We start from the raw sequence: 22327 nt of genomic DNA on the forward strand, positions 1-22327 counted from the left end.
TCACGCGAGAACGGGGCCCCACCTGAGGCGAGGCTGCGCTCCGGGATGGAACCGCAGGGGGCGGTTTGCTCTTTCAGACCGCCTCTCTGTGGGCTGCGGCCGTCCGCGCCCGCCCGTCCCTCACGGCCTCGGCCAGCGCCCGGTGGGAGAGTATCGGTGAATTGGGATGAAAAAGCCACAGAGAAGGTTTACAAACAATCGAGCTTATAACAGTTAAAGAAAATCAATAAAATCCAACAAGAACAATCTGCTGGGCCTTAGAGAAAGCTGTGCCTGTGAGGAGAAGGAAATGCTGTCATGTCCCACAGCTGTAATCCAACACTGCGGAAGGGCTGGTAGAACAAAAGGGGGCATTTGTAAACGGCGAACACAGACTTTGGAATAACTTTAAGACCGTCACTTGCCCTCCCACCTCACAGCATTACTCATTGCTGAACGTATTTCCCCTGTCGGTGTGCTTTAGCTCAAATAGTTGCTCGTTCCCAGGTGGGAGAAGCCCCGTGCTTTGAGTCAGGCAGGAGGTCAGCCCGGATGATCACGCTGCCCCCTTCGGTTTCATAGTGAATAAGCAACTGAAGTTGCAGCTCGGTGTGGTGCTTCTTACGGAGGGACAAATACTGCCATATGCTCTGTGTGCTTCGTTCAGAGATGCTTAAAACTATTCTTCCTGAGTGTGGCAGCACTTGAAAGAAAGCAAACCTAAAACAAAATTAAACGTTGACATCATGTGATCCCAACACTCAGGCAACAGAAATCATTTCGTATAAAAGCGTTGCAAGTGCAATAATCTGTACTGTGAGATGTCCAGGCCAGTTTCTCAGCAGAGCGTTATAAGAGAAACATCCAAGCAGCAGCTCAGAGCATTCCAGCCGCAGCTCTCTTATGACTTGACTTCCCTCTTCCAGCTTTCATGTTTTTCACTCATCAGCTTAAACCACATGCTGAGGACGTAAGAAAAGTGCCTGCGGTTCCAGGATGGGAAGCCTGCCTTCCGTCAGGGTGTCGGGATGTGTGGCAGTACCAGCTGTAGTATGGTCTCAGTCCCACACCAGGTGCTACATGCAGACACAGGTGCTCAGCAGATCTCAGATTAACGACCCGGCTGTTGCATGACTGCTGTCCCCTGCACAGGCTCTGCCTTGCACACGGCTGCAGATCCCAGCTCCATTCCTTTGTGGCGCTGCAGCTGCTTGCCTGCGGCACTGGTCTGAGGTTAGGCCCTGAGCTGTTTGGGGCTTCTGAATCTGTTAAGAGCTGTGAGTTACAACATGTCCAGGGTAATAAAAATTTTGCACTTGGGAAGGGCCAGTTGTCAGCCACACAAAAGCCGTCTGTTATGTTTTACAAATGAAACCAGAGCAGCAGGCACAGTTCTGATTACTTCATCAATTTCTTTCACACTAGCCTGGAATTTCATCTGCATGCCTACAGCAACTGGATTCTATCACCAACTCACACTATCAGGAAGAAGGCTTCATCAGAAGAGAGCAGACCTCCTGCTCACTGCCTCTTAGATAATCAGGATTCAAGAAAAAAAAAAAAAAAGAAAAGAAAAAACAAAAATGAAAACACCAAAAAACAAAACAAACAAAAAAACCAACCAAACTACTTTGGGTTTTTCTCCTGAATGTCACAGGAGAGGAACTCCACCCAGAAAAATAAGCTGCAACGTCCTTCTCCAAGCTGTAGATATGCAAAAACCTCCCCTCCATTTTACTGCATCGTTGGCATGTTGCTGATTCAGATACCCTGCATTTGGGTCAACACTGAAATCTCAGTTGCACAACTAAAACAACTCTTAAAGCTTAGGAAATTATGCACCTTCTGAGGAAAACTTTTGGGGTTTCCTAGAAGTTTTTCCATCAGATACCACGTTTACCTCTCAGTACTTGCTATCTGGTTTTGCCCTGCACAGTAGCTGAAGGCTTTCTAAGCTTGAAGACTCTCAAGCAAGGAAAAAAATAGATTATAGATAGATAGATAACAAAAAACAGCAAAATCAGAGGAGCAGAGGTGTCTAGCAAGAGCCTTAGGAAGCCTACTGGAAGGAAGGTCTCAGGGGATCTGGTTCCATCACCACTGCATTTCAACCAGATGTTGTCATCTAGCATTTCAAAGAGAATTGGAAAAGTAAGCAAATGCTTTGAACACCTGTGGCTATTAAAGCAGCTAAAACATTTACCATTTTTTTTCTTTTCCTTACACAGTTTCTTTAGAAGGAAATGTCTATATAGTCTGATCCAACTTTGATGCTAGCCCTGTTTTAAGCAGGGATCAGCTTTATGTGACCTACAATGGTCTTCACATCCTGGTTTGTTCTATGACTTTAAGCTGTGCGTAGTAAAATTGCTAAGTCATGGCTTGAAGCAGTGATGGACCTGGTGGGAGGGCAGGGCCAACCCAGGGGAGCTCAGGTGCATGCAATGTTCCTGACTGACAGGAAGGGGATAAGCCAGGATCCACTCCTTTGCAGGCCTCATTTAAGAGTTGGCAGTGGGGGTAAGGGCTTTTTTTTGGAATTTCCTGTGTTTGTGAGGCTTTCTGAAGGTAATTTGTTTGTTTGTTTGTTTTCTTCTCCACTTGTGTTGTTTGTGCTGCTTTTGAGTAAGTTCTTTCTTACTGCAGCCTAGGGCCTTGCTGCTCTGCTTTTGTTGCTGTACTTTTTATTCCATTTCATTATGCCAAACAAGAAGGTTATTTTGGGTCTTTGTTTTGTGTTTCAACAAGATTTTGGGTAGGTTATCAAAACGTAGCAGGTCATCTGTTCACTAGAAACTATTTCTTCTTGAGACATCCTTTGTTTTGTGAGAATCAAAATGATTTAATTTATGAATAACTCTTGGCTTACTTTACAAAGTTCTCTGCTTCAAGTAGCCTTCTGCTCTCATGTTTTATAGCTTTAGTTGACTGCACAAGTACAAGGTGTTATCCATCCCACAAAGCTCTTGTGTACACTTACAATTAAGCAATACTCCAAAGGTCTTTACGTTCTTTGTTTTTTAGTGGAGCAAGAAAATTATTTCTCCAAAATACTATCCATTTCTAGGAAATACCAGGTAGCATTTGTAATCTCTGGTTGGGTTGCAGTGCAGAGCTGAGGTAAGAAAGTGGAAAAATAAGAAGCAAAACCACACACACACACACACACAAAAAAAAAAAAAAAAAAAAAAAAAACCCAACCAAAAACCTGAAGAAAACCATCTCCTTTCTGTTGAAGGATCGTATTTGTGGAACTTTTTGTGTGTGTGCGTGTATATCACTGACTAAATTACAAAAAGCAAGAGAAAACATCTAGCAAGTGTGATTTGAGATGGTTTATAGTCTTTTACTCTGAGGTATTTTATTGGTAGCATTATGAGAACACTGTTTTCTTTAGGAAAGTAGCTGCTATCAGCTTGATCTGTGAAAATAAGCTTCAGCTTAATTATGAAGTTTTAGCATTATATTGTAACAGGAAGATTTTGTGGGCAAAGGAGTGTTTGCCTTCTTACACAGGGGGTTTCAATCCCCACCTGGGAATTAGCTGTGAATTCATAATTCAGAAGCAGGAGCTTATGTTGCTCCCTGGAAGTCTTTAGAAACCTAGAGGAGTCAACATCTGCTGCTTTCTCCTCTGGCTTTCTTCCTTAAAACTACGTAATGAGTTCGAGGTTTCATCTCTACCATATGGCATCACTGGCCTTTGCAACCAAATTTCTCAATTTTTAGTCCTCTTTCAGCCCAATATTTAGAGGTATTTCAGTATCAGAAAGCTGCCTGTTTTCATTTTTCCTGAATCAAAACAGCCCTGAGCATCTTCTTACAGGCTAAATGGAATGCTGGGTAAAAAAAACATACTTATTTCTGCTCTGTGTAGCTCTTTATTTTTGCTTTCAACCAGCAGATGTTAAGGAGTAGATGAATCGAGCCTAAATTTCACCTGGTTAGTGGGAATAATGTTGGTTATCAGCTCCGGTGTGTAATTTAGGCAGACTGTATCAGGGCCTGAATGCTTTGCAGTCAGAGTTTTTCTTGGGGAATGTATATTTTTGTGGTGTTGCTATACCCTGTTTAATGTTCTGCTTTTGCTTCAAATCTACACTGATTTAGCTTGCTATAAGTATTGATATAAACGCTTAAGTCTAGTTGCAAACAGTCCCATGCCTCATTTAACAATATTTTCCTTAGCTCCTTGGGATCCTGGTGGTGACACCAGAACCTCTGTGTTTTCTAATTCCCTTGCATGAATACAGCTTTCTTCCTTCTCAGGTCCTCAGTAATTAAAAGTATTTCAAATATTTTTGAATCGCACCATAGCAAAATGTTCTGGCATAACACATAAATTACTGAGAAAAAGCTTCAGTTAGCATGGATGCCTCCCAACATTAATAGTAACAGGGCAGCACGTTGCATTCCTAGCCTGTCTCATTCTGTTTCTTCTCCACACTGCAGCAGCAACATTCTGCTGTGGCTCTGCCTCTGCTCCAGCAGTGGGAAATGGACAAGGTAGGGAGGCACCACGGTCCTTATCTGCCCTCCACTAGAAAATCACCTCTCAAGTTCTGCTGCTGCTCTGGTGTGGTGCTCCCATCTTGTGCGATGAGGATAGATGGAGGTGGCAGCTCAGTGTTTGTGTGCTGAGCCCTGCTTTCCACCAGTTAGCCAAACCTGTCTGTCTCAGCGTGGACTGGGACTGTGTAAGTTGTTAAACTAGGGATGTCCAAGAGTTATGCCAGTTTCATAGTGTGATGAGGGTTTATGTTCAGAAGTGTCTGTTTTCATAATAGAGTAACTGATTCTGAAGAGCAGGCTTCACATAGTAGTGTTTGGTTTAATGCTTCAGGTTATTTAAAGTATTGTATTTTTGGACTTATCTGTTCTTAGTTTCCTGGTTGTTTTTTGTGGGTTTTTTAGGTTTTTTTTTTTTTGTAGGAGTGTTTGATATTTACCTGTAAAACTGGAATATTCTCATAGTATTGACTTTTCCCAAAACTAGGCTACTATACGTCTGTTCTGTACATGCCTTTTAAGTCCCATTATTGTGCTGCTCTGATTCTTTAGTACAAAGTAATCTTTCAGAAGTGCCCAAGCAGAGTGACTATTTTCTTCATCAGTTATTTCCTACTAAATCTGCCTATGCTGCAGGTTAAAGTCTTTCTCCCTTTTTCCCTCGACTGCCAGCTCAGCTACAGTTGATCACACAATTTGGTCTGATGATAATTTATTCCAGCTAATGATGCATGAGATGCAAAAAAGCCCAAAGGAGGAGTTTGGGGGACTGGAAATTAGGAGGAAAAAATTCCCAAACCAAACATTCCCACCTTTTTTCCTTGCGAACTCAGCACATCTCATGCTGAAATCACTGAGACACCATGGAGCCCTGTTTTTTTTTTTTGTTTTTTTTTTTTTTTTAGCAGTCTTTTGGTGGTGGAGTCACACTTTAAATCATTCTGCAAAAGCATGACTTAGTTAACACTTCATTATACAAGAGGGTTACCACTATGCTGCATTTGGCAGAAAATTCTGTCTTTTCTCCTGCATTTTATCCATCATCCACTTCAAATTAAGAATAGGGAATGTGATGTTCAAAGTTCTCGTCTAGCAGGCGTATGGCTAAATGCCTTCTTATCTAACAGTCAGCTGTGCTAGATGGATATTCTAAAAAATATTTTAAAAATCAGATTCCAAAGATAAATAAAGGCACTTATGTAAGGTTTCCCCCTTGAAGGAAGAAGAATTTCAGTATAAAGCACTATTTAAGGAGTGATGCCTTTCATTTAAGAGATCATGCATGGCATGGAATATAATTTTACAATGTGGTTAGTTACATGAATCCAGTAAATAGAGGACAAAGCTGTTTGCTCATATGAGGGTCTCCAAACTGGTGTTCTTCAGACCACTAGTTGTCCAAGTGTCATGGTAACATGCACATATGTGGTCCTGGAGCCAAATCATCTCTTGTGCAGCTCATGTTGAGGAAAAGGGAACCTGTAAAATATCCGAGGGTTAAAAAAAGTATAGGAAATTTGGCAGTCATGGTCTTGGTGGAAAATTCTTTTTCAAAAAGGAGAAAATAGACTTAGCACTGGAATAATACTATATCAAGTTCCCAACAACATTCACGCTGTCATAGCACTGGGATTCAAGCCTCTTAAAGAAGTGTAGATACTTGTGGTTAGTTTCTGCAGCTGAATCTAAATACTTATTTCACTTGTTTCTCAGTTCTTTAAGCAAGGTTCCAACTCACATTGTCCAAATATTTAAACTGTGAGATGATATGCAACTAAGTAGTAAAATATTTGAATTCTGTATCTTTTTAAGGTACGACCTTAAACCAAGAATGAGAAATCCCTCTGAAATGGGTAAATACCATTCCTGTTTTAATGGAATTATGTTAAAAGAAGCATTGTCATCCGAATAGGTGAGCTGCTTCACCACAGCGAATGTAAGCTTATTTTTTGAATCTAGCTATTCTTTGGATCTCTGTCAGCTAAAAAAGGAAGTTCTAATTAAAGATATCTCAGTCTGTTTCAATAGGCATGGGCTTGTGAGCAAAGACTTCTCAGCTCTGGGCTCAGGTCTGCAATAATGGGATATCCTGACAAAGAAAGTTCAGAAATATTGTACAGGAAGTGCCATTAAGAAGTCAGCTAGCCCACTTCCCTATGAAAAAATACTTTTAGTCCTATTTATGTAACTTGTTGAATAAAGACTGCATTGAATGTTGTAGAAAATGACTGCTACTCTCTTACCATCTCTTTGCCATTAAGCTCTATCACAGAGGTTTTTTTCTCCCAGTGCAAGCAGGTGTCCAAAAATACTTGAAACTTTTTTATAACTACAGTTTTTCAAAATAAGACAATTTTCAACATCTTGAAGTACCTCTACCTCAGAATATCATCTAAACTTTTGTAACCTGCTGATATACAGAGAAAACTGAGTAATAGCAAAGCAACACGCTCTAATAGGTAGCCTCTGTTTTCTCTATGAAGCCAGTTGTAATCTAAATGGAGTCTGTTAATTGATTCCATCATTAACATTGCAACAACAGTGCAAGTTGTGTTTTGAAACCTAACGGCCCCTCCGAGAACAAGCTCACACGGTGGTATGAAAGAATTCAGATAACTACTTGAGAATAGAGACTGCCAGAAATGGAACAGCAGGGATTAAGTTTAAATTGGGTTTAATTCATATGTCTAAGTTAAAATTATCCGCAGAGTTCCTGTAGAGGTGGTCAAAACTCACATAGGCAGGGTCCTGCAGCTGGCCTGAATGACCGTGACTTTATGGAGAAGACTGAGTAGCTGTGTGTGGCCCCTGCTGGGCACCCTTCCATGGGATCCTGCCTGTTAGCTCCCTGAGCAAGCTGAAGTTCAGTGGTTCTAGTCTGCCTTTGCTTCCTCTGCTCTGCTGCTGCTTCTAGCCACCATATGACACAACAAGAGCTGCTTTCAGACTGTGAAGGTGGCATAAGCTTATTTGTTATTATTCAAAGTGCCTGTTGACTTCAAGAAAAGTAAAGGTAGATAAATCATTTGCCACTTCCCGTCTGTTGTGCTTATGAACGGGGGAAGAGGAAGAAGTGGCCAACCAGAGCCTGAAAAAAACTGTCTGTTCTTCAGTTTCTGTGCTTAAGAAAGAGTAATAGGTGTTTCTTTCAGTATGAATATTTTCATGTTTGAAATATTTGTATGAATATCTCTATGTTGTCCATGGATTTCTGTGATCTGGTAAGAGATCTGCTAGTCATTCACTGAGTTGTAACAGTCCCAACAGGCAAGTGTCGTTTATGGGATACTTCATGTCCTTCAATGACAGATCCATTGCCTTCTTCCAAATGGGTCACTCCAGAAGTTGTGCGTGCTCTTTTGTAATCCCTTCTGTCTCCACATATCATATGGAATGTGGGTTTGTGTATTGCCTTGCCTGTCTCTCCAGCAGAGGGGAGTTTCTAGAAGGAGAACTTGACATGTAATGTGAAGAGATTTGAGTCTCAACCCAAGTGCTCAGAAATCTTTCAAAAACAAGGGCACTGTTCATCACCATCAAAGGATTGTTACAAAAATATCTCTGTATGCATAGATCTACTCGTCTCCAGATATGAGGACACATTTTAAATGAGTCAGGCAATAAACACATGTACCCATTTGTTGAAATTGGCAGAGATAAAATGGTCATCAAATATGACTGACTGGAAAATTTCCAAAGTGACTGGTAGTGCTTTTAAAACCTGCTAAGTATTTCAGCTACTTATCTATATGTTGACTTGATATTATGAAAGCTTTCCTACTTTGGTTCCCATATACAGCACAGTTGTCTGCATTCATTCTTTGGGCAGTTCTTCAAAAGGTGAGTTTGCAAGAGTTTTCCTGTTCCTGGTAGAAACCAAAGACATTGAAGGGACCTCAATGAAGATAACTGACCAAATCACTTCAGAAACTGATGCAACGTATTTAACTCAGACTTACGCAGAGCTTTGTTCGCTTATAAGAGAATTAAGCGCTGATCCCTGGGATAAAAGCGAAACATGAGAGAAAGGTCAGAGGCAGGCTTGAAACACTTCTGCTGAGGAGAATCAGTTATTTCAGCTCGACTTTAAATGTGAACCAAGTAACATTCTTGCGTATGTTGTAGGTTTTCCAGGGAGATCTACTATTTTTGCAGGAATAACCAGTCTTGAGAGAGTGAATGGCTGAAGGTGCTGTAGCAACATGTCAAACCCCTTTTTTCCACATTATAAATTCAGCTGCCTTGGCGGAAACCACCTCATGCCTTGGAGCGTTTTAGGACAAACATTAATAATAACAAATTCTAATTGGTCATTATTACTTGAACAGAAAATATCGGATTTCATTTTCACCAGTAGGAAATGAAAATGTCATGTACTGTAATATGACAGGCATGGAATTTACAGTAGTGATATGTACGTGTAATTACCTCTATATGTGTAAATGCACACAAAGCAGAACACCAGGGAGGCCGTTTTACAACAGATTTAATCAAGAGAACATCCATGTCTCCTCATAAACTTGCTTAAGCAACTTTGAAAAAAGAATGGAGTTGATTAGACAGGTTAATGGGGTGATGTCTTTATAAATGACAGATGGCCATGTTAGAACAGAAAGTTGTTCACTCTCCATTTTTTATTTTATTTTACTTATGAGAGTATTTTACCTTTTTTTTTTTTTTTTTTTTTTTTACTTATGAAAGCATTGCTCATACATTTTTGATTAGCAATGGTTCACTGAAAAAAAGCAATTTCCAGTGAAACTAAACTTTTATCTGGATGGATGTTGTAATTATGCTTAAGTGGCAATAATCAAAACTAAAATACAGAATGATGTATAAACATCCTGACCTCCCCACATTGGGTTGCAAATGGCAAAAAGTGCTTACAGATTTGCAAGCTCATAAGAACATAACAAAGAAATGGGAACATGAAGAAGAAAGCTGTTTTTTTTATATTATTAAGGGAACCCATTAGTGATGAATTTGACAGAGTAATTTAAAAAAAATTACAAGTTAAAGGCAAGAGTTTTAATAATAATTTAAAAAATTATTAGTGCAACGTTAGCTACTAAAAAAAAAAAGTTTTTCTTCCTTTCTTGGATTTCATGACTTTATCCCAGGTGTAGAATTTGGTTTGTTAACCTTTTCTCCTATATGCAAGGTACTTGGAAGTGGATCACAGAAACAGTGTTAACTTGAAGGAGGACTTGCTGAGACCTCTGACCAAGTCTGAGAAGAAGTGTAATATCCAAAGTTATTCTTAAAAGCTACAATTGCAGTAGCAACTCCTGGCTCTTTTTTGGCCGTTGTACTGCTCAGCAATGATCTGTGCATGACCACTCGTGAAGCTCTGGTTTCCAGTGCCTGTTTGGCTGTTAGGTAATAAAAGCTGCATGTTTTTTTTTTTTTTTTCTGTGACATTTTCCCACTTCATTTCTTGTCCCATGTGACAGTTGACCATTCCTAAATGGAGTGGAAACGAAGTCAATAACACATGCACTGCTAACCTGTATTTTTTTCCTCTCTTTTTACTGTCTGGTATCTCCTTTGTAGTTTGTCAGTGTTCTGAAGTGTTTTGCTCATTCATCTGATGCAGATCTTTGATAAAAATAATCCTATTGAATTTAACCTCCAGACTGGTTTGAATTTGGAAACTTGAATTTGAAGTCTCCCAGAAATGTTTTCTCTAGAAGACTTCTATCTAAAATTAGGCTTTATGAAAAGCCCTAAACTGAACTTTGAAAATGCCTCTGGATCTTCAGTGTCCTCTTGAATTTACCAGGATGGTAATTCTGGAGCAGTGGCACTATCCTGAAGTACCTATGTGAAACCCTGCAGTAGACAACAGTAATGGAAAAAGAGTTAGAGATGTCCAATCACGACAGAGTGTCTGCAGCATATCGGAGAGTTTGGCTCAGAATTTTTGCAAGCCTTTTGGGTGCTATCATATCACAGACAACGTTTTGTTCTACTGTACAGAGGCAAATCAATAATTGTTTCTGTAACAGCAGCTAATCTTCGTTACCAGAAATGGATCAGCTTATCTCTTACGTGTGTGAGTAGGTGTCTGCCAGCTGCGGAGATGTCTTGTTCTACATTTTACTATTAATGTGAAATTGACACTTTGAGGTGATAATTTGACATATTTAAGTCACTATGCAACTCAATGAACTTGTCCTACAGTTCACCCCTTATAAACATAAACAAAACAAATTTCACACATGGTATTCATCTGGGTAATAGCTGTGATTGGCGTTGTGTCCTGTTCTGGCATTTCCAACAGAGTAATTGCAGCAGTGTCAGTAAAACTGCTTATCAATCTGTGTTAGTGTAGCAAGTGTTAGCAAGGCAAGATGGGCATCATACCCTGGAAACTGTTTAAATCTACCCTTGTTCAACTAATTTAAGTTCAATCAAAATTTAACCATGTACAACTACCATCACCAACCTGCTGCTAGGATCCGGATTCTCTTCAGAGCTCTCATCTTCCCCAGAGTTAGCTGAACGCTCACAGCAATTTGGGCTAAGGGTAGATGGAGTTTTTTTGGCTTTAGTTGGTTCTAACTGCATCTCTGGTGGATCTCTGGCTTCATAAATATAGTGAGGATAAGATGTGGGGCTAATATGGAAAGGATTATGTGAAAGAATTGTATTCAGGAGAAGACAGTAACCATCCGCAACAACTATCTTCCAGCAATTTAGTAGCTCTGGGAAGTGTTCTGGTCTGTGTAAATCTCTTGATAAGCAAAATGCCATAGCTAATCTATTCAGACAATCCTCCATCGCTTTTAGTTTATTGTGATTTCTTAAAGTAAACATTCCTTAGTACATGGCTATTATAAAAATAATGAAAGAAACTGTGTTTTGGAAGAGCCTGGTAAACGCTGCAGTCTTCTCTTGTTTCTGTTTTCATTCCTTTCCTAAGTCACACTGATTTCCTTGGTTCGTTACTATTCTGACTTTACTGCTCAGGCAGGGAATGTCTGTCTACCTGTACCACTTCTTGCCATCGATTCCTGTTCTATATTAAAATAGCCTCCAAATCCAGCTCCTGTGAGAAGTAATTTGTAGGGGATTTTCAAACATCCTCTGAGATCATACTGGAGTTTTATGCGGAAAACCTCTCGTAATCTCTCTCAGAACTCTAATATGGAGCTGTTTCGAGGTCTTGTTTCTTTTGGGCTCTGTGCTTGGCTCTCACCTTCTAAGCAACAAAAGCAGGCTTGGCTGGGGAGTTCAAATAATGTGTGAAAAACGCTGCTGCTGCACAAGCCAGGTGTAACAAAATGGGTCAGTACAGCTCCTGCTACGCTGGGAGCAGCTGCTCCCGCAAGCTCAAAAACAGCCACAGTCCAACACAGCAAGGCACTGAGCACAGTCTGCAGGCCAATTCCCTCCAGCACACTCATACAGCTCTCTGTTCGGTCGAATGCACCATATAGACTTGGGTGTCAGTGAATGCAGGCATAGTGAAGAACCTTCTACTTCCTGTATGCGAATGTTTTATGTCTGTGTCCAAGTTTTGCCTGAACTAATCAATGTAGGTATTACCACCAAAGCAGAGAACATAAACATTTCTTGTCAGTGCTACTGGAAACTGGGTTCTTAAGAGGGCTTTCACAACAACAAATGTTTTCTTTGTATCAAAGATGGTGGGGGAGGGGTGGAAGAAAGGCTGACGTACTAAGGGTGCATGACTTAAAAGTAGTAAGCAATACTCATTAAAATAGTGGACAATTAGTTGTTTCATGAGTTTATTCAGCATTTACTCTAGTAAAAGTTCACATTTCCTGTGATATTTCCTGTCACAGCTTAGATCTTCTAAGGAATTACACTGATGCTCCTATGATTCTTTCTAAAGCTAAAGGAACGGTAGAAATAAGGTAAAGCAGCTGCTTTAGCTCAGTGTTATTGTAATTTCCTGACAAAATGGAAATATATTTTCTAGTAGGATTGACGTGAGACTCATTAAGCATCATTTATTAATTTGGTGATTTTTATAAACAATGATAGTAGCAATACGCCATTCAAGAAAATGTAACAAACAATGAAGGAAAAAACTGCTTACCATTCTAGAGAAAAGTGGACAAAATCCTTCATGTGAAAAGCTACATTATAAAATTACATTACAGTAAAAATAAAAAAAAAGAACTGAACAAAACCAAACCTCTAACACATGGAAAAAAAATCACACCTAACCAAAAGAAAACTTCCTCTTTTGTCAAGACTGATCTTTATTTTGGGATTATATTGCTTTCTTGAAGTACTGTGTTTTGTAAAAGCAGAAAGGACCTCATGTTTAAGGTCAACAGTATTTATAAGCAGCTTTTTTATTTGGAGTTTAATTTCTAGCCACGGATTTTTAAAGCTGTTCTTAATGCTCAAGATCAAAGAGCATTTTGTCATAAAAAGTTATAAAATGATTACTTTCTTGTGCTTAAAGGCAAGGTATTTTGTTCCAGCAGACTATTGCTGCCAAAAGTCACTCTTCTTGTAACAGATGCAACAAAGCTGGCAGTGGATCTACTTTTCAGCTGCTATATGTTAGGTATTTATGCACTTTTTAATGCATATACCCTACTGTCTTTAACAATTGAGGCCAGGCAAGAAGCATTTCTTTACCTGTAAAAATAAGTAGAAAGATGTGTCAGAATTCAACATGACGCTTTTGCCTCTATGGCGAATAGATTTGCTGGAGTATGCAATTTGGATGAAAATGAATGAAATCCATGAAGAACAATTTCAGCAATTAATTCTCCTTTATTTATTTTATATCACTAAAATGATGATAAAACAAAGAAGAAAACAGAAGAAGACTAACAACAAATATCGCATCAGCACATTTAAGAAGAAATATGGTGAGTGGAATTCATATCCAAGTCACTAGGTACATACAAACTTCCCAACAATATTTCATTTCTACTTCTGGTTGGTTGCCGGTAACCTGATGAAGACCTCAAAGATTGAAAGGCCAACGATGGAGGCAGGGGATACTTACAAACAGGTAAGGAAAACCAGCATGTGGAAATGTGTACTTAACCAGTTTAAATGCTCAAATAAAAATTATCATTTATTTCTCTGTTCATAAGAGGGAAGATAATACTTTAGGAAATTACGTTTGACTCATAGAGAGACACGGAAGGCAGAAAAGGAGGCATCAGGGAATTCTAAGATTAAATATTAAGGATTAGGATTGCACAGCATGTGTATAACCAGATACACTCAGTGTGCTGTAACAGAGACTGGAGATTGCAGCGTTACAGTTGTAAACAACTCAAATACCAACAAACAAACTGCAGGCACCTGCAACTCAAATTAGAGATTATCATCTCTTTCTAATATTGTATGTATGTAATTAAGGGAAACATGGAAAGAAAGGGGTGAGAGGGGGGGGAAGGAAGCTTACTCCTCTGTTAGTACATGGAATTTCAAACAAGAGAGTAACTATGAAATGTTTCCATTTTGACATATGTTCTGTAGAGGAATGTAACCATATAATGAAATTATTTAAAAATGGAACTGAACAAGCATCATAATACAACAAATTCCAAAGTCTTTTTTTACCCTAATCACTGGAAATTCAATACCAGCACCCACAAAGAATGGCATTTCCAAGCCAGAGATGAATTGAAGTATTTAATGATGATGTACCCAGTTAGAATACTAGCTAATGCTTATTAATTACAACATCAAAGGTATGCTTTTTGGAAATACTGCGTGTCACCTCAGAAAATCTGTACTGTTTTGTGTGAGAGTAGTCTGGGAGAAGTACATTCCAACAGTTTTTTTTCCCAAGCACAGTGCAATATCAAGGATAAAGAGCAACTTTTATTTCCATTCACCTCTTTGGAGTTTCATTCAAATCAGACTTCTAAGTGCAGAGATTTCTGCTGATTTGAAGAATTATTCCTTTTCCCTCCATAGAATGAAACAAATTACAACTTTTTATATAACATAGACGAAAAATATTTCTGTATCAGTCTTTCAGCAAGTCCTGCCTACCTTGCTGAAATGATTTCAAAAGGCAGGACCTTTGATGCTATCATCTTGTTGTGATACCTTATGAATAAAAATAATATCAAATTAGAAAACAAAAAACATACAGTATCCCTGGTCCTCTTCAGAACAACTCCAGACTGATTTTGTTCTGTGAGAACTAACGTGCAGAGCATGTTTTGACTTTGCTTAAAGAGTTTCTTTAGGAAAGGTGCGGGCAGTCACATTGCGGAAATAGCTGTGATGGTTATTTCCTGCCCTATTTGGGACTTGAATCTATGCTTATAACATTATAGAAAAGGTTCTAGAGAACATGAGTCTTGCTGCTGTGTAATTTATGTCAGAAATATGTACCCAGGGTTTGTTGTTTGTAAAATATGCACAGAGAGAGGGCTCTATGTAACCTAATAACTAGTGATATGTTACTGGAAATGTGCATCTAGCCACATCCTCATGGGAAGAATCAAAGAATCATGATAGAATCTTTTGAGTTGGAAGGCACCCTTAAAGGTCATCTAGTCCAACTCCCCTGCAATGAACAGGGATGCCCACAGCTCAGTCTGGTTGCTCAGATCTCCCGCCAGCAAGACCTTGACATCTCCAAGGACAGAGCTTCCACCATCTCTTTGGGCAACCTGTTGCAGTGCCTCACCACCCTTATTCCTTCACATTACCAATGAGAACAGGGACAGAAATCACTAGTAAATTTCTCTTTCTTGGAAGAGATCTGAAATATCCAGCCTGTACATTAATGCATCTTACAGTTGTTGCATTTATACACTTATTTAAGTGACAACCTTGTTTGGAATTGATTTGGCTGCTTAATGTTCAAAATGCCACTTCAGTAATAAATAAAACTAAAGCTCCAAGTAATGCAGCAGAAAAGATCCAAGCAACGATGAGGTGAATCCTCAAGCGAGAAAGTCACTTTTCAAGGAGAAATGCATCAATACAGATTTTGTTAGTGGCCAACAGTAGAAACAGGACAGAACAAATTTAACAAACGGTGGTATGTATACAGATGCTCTTCCAACAAAGGAGATGATTATTTACATAACAGTGTTGCCATGGTGGATATCAAGGCCTTGGTGTAACCCATTATATACACATGTTAAGCAGTGCTTTCCTCTGAAGGAGTTGTCTGCAGCAGGTAGATTTAGAAGAAGAAAAAAAAACATGTAGGTTGGGAAACTTGAGCTGGGTGTGATTACAAACAGTATCATGCGTTGCAATCTGAACAAAAGCAGCTGTGTGGGTGTTATCGAGTAGATGGAGAAAACCAACTCGAGAGAGATGTTACAATGAACTTGAAAGCGCTCAACTGATGTCTATGCTTAGAAGTCAGTGTAGCTGTCCAAAGCAGGTGTAAGAAGAACTTTAAAAATGTTAACTTGGAAACTAAATCTGACATTATATACATTTTTCAGATTACAGATCTATTTTCACACAGACCTTAAGAACTGCAATCACTGGAGCTCTTCAGGAAGACAGATTTAATCCTAAAACGACTAAAGGAAATTGTGGAAGTGGCTTTGAAATAAGAAGAAATCAAATTATTTTCTTTGTCAGTATTTTGACTTACAAAATATCTGAACGTTTGCTTTTCAACCTATTCCTTCCCTGCCATATTTGCCCAGACATCACCTGTACGCAGTGATTTTTTTTTTGACCAAAAAGCTTGGCACATGGAGGAATAGCACACAGCCTTAGGCTCAACTGAGCTGAAAGCCAAATGCTTTACCACACTATGACTTAGAAGCGTGCAAATTGCAACATGCTTGAAGAAGTTGTAACAGACTTTACGGAACACATGCCATACCAAGTGTGTCACACATAATCAACAGAATTTGGTAAGCATTCAGTTATTCCTGTAAGAACCACATCACAATCACTTCGAAGACAGATTTTTGTCCTAAGTATTTGTGTTCATCTAGGAAAAAAATAAGAAATTTTTTTAGTGAACAGAAAAATGGGGAAAAAAAATCTCTGCTATTTTTTAAATGAAAGCAGCAGTTAATAGGCACAATTGTTAATGAAAAGATGAGCATCTGGCAATTCACGTGGGACAGTGTTGTTCCTTTTTTTTTTCCTAATTGGCAAGAAATAGTAATTTCCAAGATGAGAGTAACTAAGAATTGTCTAACACCTTCCATAGGGAGTGCTGTCACTTAGATCTAATGTGATGTGTATGATGTTATCAGTGACTACTGTATGATTTTAGTTCATCACCATAGGCTACGTGTGCCTTTATGCCACTTAAGTGTTGAGACTGACAGTGTTTAAATGTGAGCAATCAACTGACTTGCAATCAAAGTTAATTACAAGAGTATACAGGTGTTATATTTGTGTCGTTAACATTGTTGTGAAATAATAAGCTAATGTAAAAAGCATAGAGATACTGACACAATTAAATGAATTATTATTTTCCCCAGGAGACTCCAAAAAGGGAAATGAATGTACTGGGATTCTAATAGAAGGATTTTGCTTTGATTTTATTCCTATTTCTAGATGAGAGGAAGCGAATCCAGGTTTGCCAGCAAAACTTTATTTTTTACATGAGAAGAACGGCAGCTTCGGTATACAATAAATCGCGAATTTCTTAAGAGAACAAAAAGAGCTCTTCAAGCCGATCGAGAAAGAACGCAACCAAAAGGATCAAGCTGACCATCGCAGGGCTAACTTACGGAGAGCTCGCTGTTCGGTTCCACACGAAAGACGCTCAAAACGCAGAGGAACGGAGAACAAAATAGAGCTCTGCAACAGACTGGAGGCGCACCGGCAGAGCAGACAGAGCTACGGGAGCAGCACCGGGAGCAGCTCCGCAGCGCTCTCCTTACCGCGCGGCGGGACGTGGCGCGCGCCCCCCGCTCACCTGGCGCACCTGAGCGCACCTGGGCGTGCGCGAGCCGGCGTCTCCCGCCCCGCGCGCCGGCAGCCCGCCCCGCCCGCGCGCGGCCGCGCAGGCGCACGGCTCCTCGGCCGGCGGCGCTCCTAAGGACGGGCGCTGTCATGGCGGCAGACGGCGGCAGCGTCGGCAGGAAGCGATGGGGCTGAGCGTGAGCTCTGCGTGCGGCTGAAACTTCGGCAGCTTTCCGGGGAGAGCGGCGGGAGGTGCTCCGCGGCCGCCGCCTCCGTACCTCTCCGCGCCGGATCCGTGCAGCCCGCTCCCCCTGCGCGGGCGCGGCGGTGAGTGCGAACTTGGTGCGCGGGCGCACCTGTGCGCGCTGGCCGAGGGGCGGGGGCGGGAGCGGGGCCGGGCGGCCTCCCTTGAAAATAAAAACCGAAACCGCGCGCGGAGCGGCTCGCACCGCTCGAGGACGCTGCCGCGGGGGAGAGGCGCGGTCGCCGTCCGCGCGGAGCGGGGAGGGAGCGGGAGCGCCGCGCGGGGGGGGGTGAGGTTCGGGGGGGGCGCTTTGCCCTGGACGACCTCACCGACCTCTCGCTCGTCCTTCAGGCTGAGCTACCGCCGCTGACAGCCGCCTCCCGCGAGGAGAGCGCGGCCGGATAGCCTTCCCCGGCCCGGGCTGCGTCTTCCTCTCGCTCCGCCGCACGGAGGGCACCGGCCATGGCGAGCGACGGCAGACAAGTTGTGCGGCCAACAGGTGATGGCGGAGGAGGAGTGGGGAAAGAAGGAAACGCCGCCGAAGGGGGAAGCGTACTGCAGCCTCTGAATCCAGGGGTCCCTATCCGAGGCATCAGGATGAAGTTTGCCGTGCTGGGAGGGCTGGTGGAGGTTGGTGAGGTGTCGAACAGAGACATCGTGGAAACGGTATTCAATCTGGTAAGTTGGCTGCCTTTTTGGGTGCGAGTGAAATGAATTGCATCTTTGTGTAGAAGGATCTCACGTATTTGGTCTTTATTTTTTTTGTCTTTTAATATCTGCATGTTTACACTTAAAGCGTACCAGATATTCCAGCGAGTTTTATGACTTTTTTTATGACTCAAAAAAGTTAAAGATGAGGTAGATGAGCATATGTGTATTTAGATTTGAAATAGCTCCAAACAGCAGTAGCCTTGTTTTGCCTCAAAGAAAGAGTTGCTGTAACCAGAGCTGAGAGGTGCATTGTGGTGTTCAGCCCTCCAACAGGTGTGCTTAATGAGAATGTTAAATGTTGATCAGTTACTCCAGCTGTGATTGGAACATACGGTTGCCTTCAGCTGGAGCAACTCCTCTGGTGAAGGTTTTTGTGGCCCTTTCTGCTTTCTGTTGGCTTTGAACTCATGTTCTGTCTACTAGGAAGTGGAGAAGGAAGCAGCTCATTTAAGTGCTTTACTTTGTTTTCTGGGGAAAATAAAACTTGATCTTAATGTCTTCATTTCTAATGAATTAAGTAGTCACGTGATATTTTTCTGATACAGTGCAAGCAATTTTAATACTTAATAAATCTGGCTAAGATCTGAGGGCACAGCTTGTAAAAAAATATGAATAAAATGCATACTGCTAAGTTTCTTGGGCCTTGTGTTAAACTGGCTGGTTGTTAAAGAGTGTTTACTGCAGGAGACAAAACATTAGAAGAAGTTGTCTTTCACAAGGATGCTCCACTTATTAGAATTCTCAAAAAACCCCCTTGGTGTTCCTCCTTCTTGCTTCTAGTGAGCACCTTTGGCTTTAAAACAAGTGTGGCTTCTGACACAACCAGGAAGTGAGACTGTGAAATTGCGTAAAGTGTGGCGGAAGAAAGGTCGCTGCAAAATACGTGCAGGTTTCTGAATGCAGTTGGGTTTTCTATTACGTGATTAGCAGTTTTTTGCAGTTGTCATGTAAATAATCCTGTTATTCAGAGCATGTGCTCTGTTGATGGCATCTTCGATTATGATAAATGTTTATTTTTTAGACTAATTCATACTTACGTATTTGTTTGGTTGAAAGTCACAGTACAGAGCAATTGCAGTATGGGCAACAGTGAATTGTACGGCACTTGTTAGATTGATGCTTCGCACTGGAGAAGGTGATTGAAGTTGCTTAGAGTGCACCAGACAATTCTGTTTTATAAAACCTGGTGCTCAGACATGTGCATGGAAGGTTCAGAATGAAATGCTGGGAAATAATTTGATTTAGGACACTTTTCCAAGTAGGCAGAAATTTTTCATGAGGATATTTAATTTTTTACTTTATGTGGCATGTGATTTTATGAAGGTGTACTTTTAGGAAGGAAGTATATTTTTTTACAGCAGTCAAAAGAGGTTGGGCAAAACAGTCAAAAGTGTAAAAAAAAAAAAAAAAAAAAAAAAAGCTTATTCATTCTGAGATTCATTTGCTGTTCTGTTTTGGAGCAAAAGTTATGGATGATCTTTGAATTCTCTTAATTCAGAGAACCTTTGATTATAGTTTTGAAAGGAAGTTTTTGACACAGAGGGTGGTGACACACCTGGAACAGGAGGATGCTTAACAGCAACCGAGGAGGTTGTGGATGCCGCATCCCTGGAGGCATTGAAGCCAGGCTGGATGTGGCTCTGGGCAGCCTGTTTTCATAGTTGGCAATGCTGCACATAGCAGAGAGGTTGAAACTAATGATCTTTGTGGTCCTTTTTAACTTGGGCCATTCTGTGATTCTGCTGGGTCTTTTCCTAGTTAGGAGCTCGGAAGAGATTCTTGGAACTGTCTTTTCACTTTGTCCAAGTGACACAGCATCCCTGATCTCTCTGAGAAGATTCCCCAAGCATTCCAGCACACCTGCCTGTGATGTGGGAGGCTGAAGCTGAGGCCTTTTTATTCCTTACTATTGAAGCAGAACCAGTCAGTTGAGAACTATCATGAAGCAACACATAATTTGATAATGCAATAAACAAAGCTTTATCTAACAGTTTTGGTTCATTATTTGAATTATGTGAGAATGTAATGTAACTTTTTTTGGGGGGGACGTTACAAGAAAAAACGTGTCCCTCAATTTTCCCGAGTCTAATGAAAATTATTTACCTCCTGAATTGGAGGGAGAGAATCTCAGTATTTTGGGGCTTGATTGAAACTGGAATACCAAAAAAGTAAAAAGTAGCCAAAAAAACTCAGTTTTGGATACAAAAAGTATCTGTTTTCTGGAGTTTCTTACCCATTTAGCTAGCAAAAACTTTCTTGAATGTTAGTATAGAACATGAAAAGCATCAGTGTCTCTGTACAAAGTACTTATCCATCTGGCATTGAGTTCTGCCTCTGTTCAGTTATTAACTGTGATTTATTTTTAAAAATCACACCGATCAGAAACTGAGGCATGTGAAGTGTTTGTTGGCAATGTGTATGTGTGCAGAAAAGATTCTTTTGTGAAAAAGTGATTCTTGGCTATGGCTTTTAGAACAATCTGTTTCCCAATAGCTTTTGAAGTGAACTTAATCATGTGTGAGCAGGTTCAGTGGGTGGGTATGAAAATCATGCTGTGTTCTGTCACCAATATTGGGGTTAAGCCCTAAATATCCTTTCCCAATGAGCTTATTTCAGTTTGGTGAGTCATAACTGCTGTATCTCAGCAGTGTTAGCAGAAATCAGATGGCTTGCTTCTTGTTCTTTGTAAGGAGGGCGCTTCACAGCATCTTGGGGATTTTTTTTTATCAGAAAAGCACAATGTCGTTAGACCAAACTGAAGGGAGGGTTGAGCAAATCTTTGTTGAAAGGTGTGACTATATGCATGCCCTTCATAGCAAAACCACTCTGTCAGGTAAAACGTTTCTTTTGAGAAGGAGGGTTAGCTGACCTATTTTTTTTTTTAACTACTTAAGTTACTCTAAATTATGTTCTGCAAGCTTACTGTAGGACGTGCAGGTTATGGTGAATTTCTTAGTTTTGGAAAGAGTTAAGAGAAGCACAAGATGCAATCTTGATGTTCTTTATCTGAAGTCATGCTTTACACGTGAAAGACTCAAAAGGTCAAGAATTTGAAGTGCCCAGTAATTAGCTTGCTGCTTATTAAAGAAATTTAAGCTCTTGTCCTGATTACTGGAGCAAATAAATCGTTCAGTCCAGCAGTGTTGAATCTTGGAGCTGAGAGGCAGCTATAGCAATTTCTTTGTTTAGCAGCGTGACAGAATACTTTGTGAGCTTGCTTCTATCACGTATCAAAAATCTATTTTCATTTTGTTGTTTTTGGAGATGTTACTCTTAGAAATTTTCAAACTCAACTCTTTGCATTGGTCACTGTTCTTGGAGAAGCTAATTTTCCAGCCCACCTCAGGTGTGGCTTTCTGTATTTCAATAGTTCTTAAAATTAAGGAGGAAGATGCTGAGCTTCAGGAAGTCCTATTCTGTGATAAACTTAGGGAATATGTTCTTGTTGACATGCAACTCTGATCTATTGTCTTTCAGAAAGGCAGTAGGCTAAATGATGGATGTATTTCCTTAATAATCATGTACACTGCCCTTTCATTTCAAGTTAGATCCTAGTTGACCGTGACCCTTCCTCCCCCCCCCCTCCTTAAATTATTAAGATTAAAAAGACACCAAAAACTCCTAACAGGAGAACGTGGTAGAGGGGGAAAATAAATGACACTGACATGGGTTACAATCCTAAAATAGTTATCTGTTTTTTGTAGTAAAATAGGAAGGCATTGCTGCTATTGAAGAGATTTTCAGAAAGAATAGTAAAAATAATTCAGCAATTGGCAAAGCTTCTTTTTTACAAGTTCTGTGTTCCTGGTATCATGGGAGATTTTTGGGATCTGAGGATTTCAAGTTAGGAGATGTATTTTCTGAAGCTATTGTGAAGGCCATGCAACCTATGCTGGGAATAAAGATCTTCTGCAATACAAGATTTTTAAGCTAAAATTCTTCTACATTAAAGTTCTGTCTGGAGCTTCTGCTCAGCTCTGTTCTCAGCAGGCTTCTCTTGTATCATATGTCAATGTCATGCTGTTTCCA

The 22327-nt window shown here is 40.5% G+C and overlaps 1 protein-coding gene across 4 annotated transcripts in view; it reads left to right on the plus strand.

Moving 5' to 3' along the window:
- The first annotated feature begins 17463 nt into the window (after window positions 1–17463).
- The window catches only part of LRBA (LPS responsive beige-like anchor protein), a 363075-nt gene continuing 358211 nt past the window's right edge, over window positions 17464–22327 (plus strand). For 3 of the 4 annotated variants that reach the window (XM_052690429.1, XM_052690431.1, XM_052690430.1), the window contains exons 1-2: window positions 17466–17670; window positions 17939–18265. In XM_052690429.1, coding sequence (XP_052546389.1) covers window positions 18050–18265 — 216 coding nt within the window. In that variant the 5' untranslated portion in view covers window positions 17466–17670; window positions 17939–18049. Of the gene's footprint in view, window positions 17671–17938; window positions 18266–22327 lie in introns of all 4 variants that reach the window. The other variant, XM_052690432.1, reaches the window with a different exon arrangement.

The sequence above is a fragment of the Tympanuchus pallidicinctus genome, unplaced genomic scaffold (assembly GCF_026119805.1).
Source record: "Tympanuchus pallidicinctus isolate F22 unplaced genomic scaffold, pur_lepc_1.0 scaffold26, whole genome shotgun sequence".
Lineage (NCBI taxonomy): Eukaryota > Metazoa > Chordata > Aves > Galliformes > Phasianidae > Tympanuchus > Tympanuchus pallidicinctus.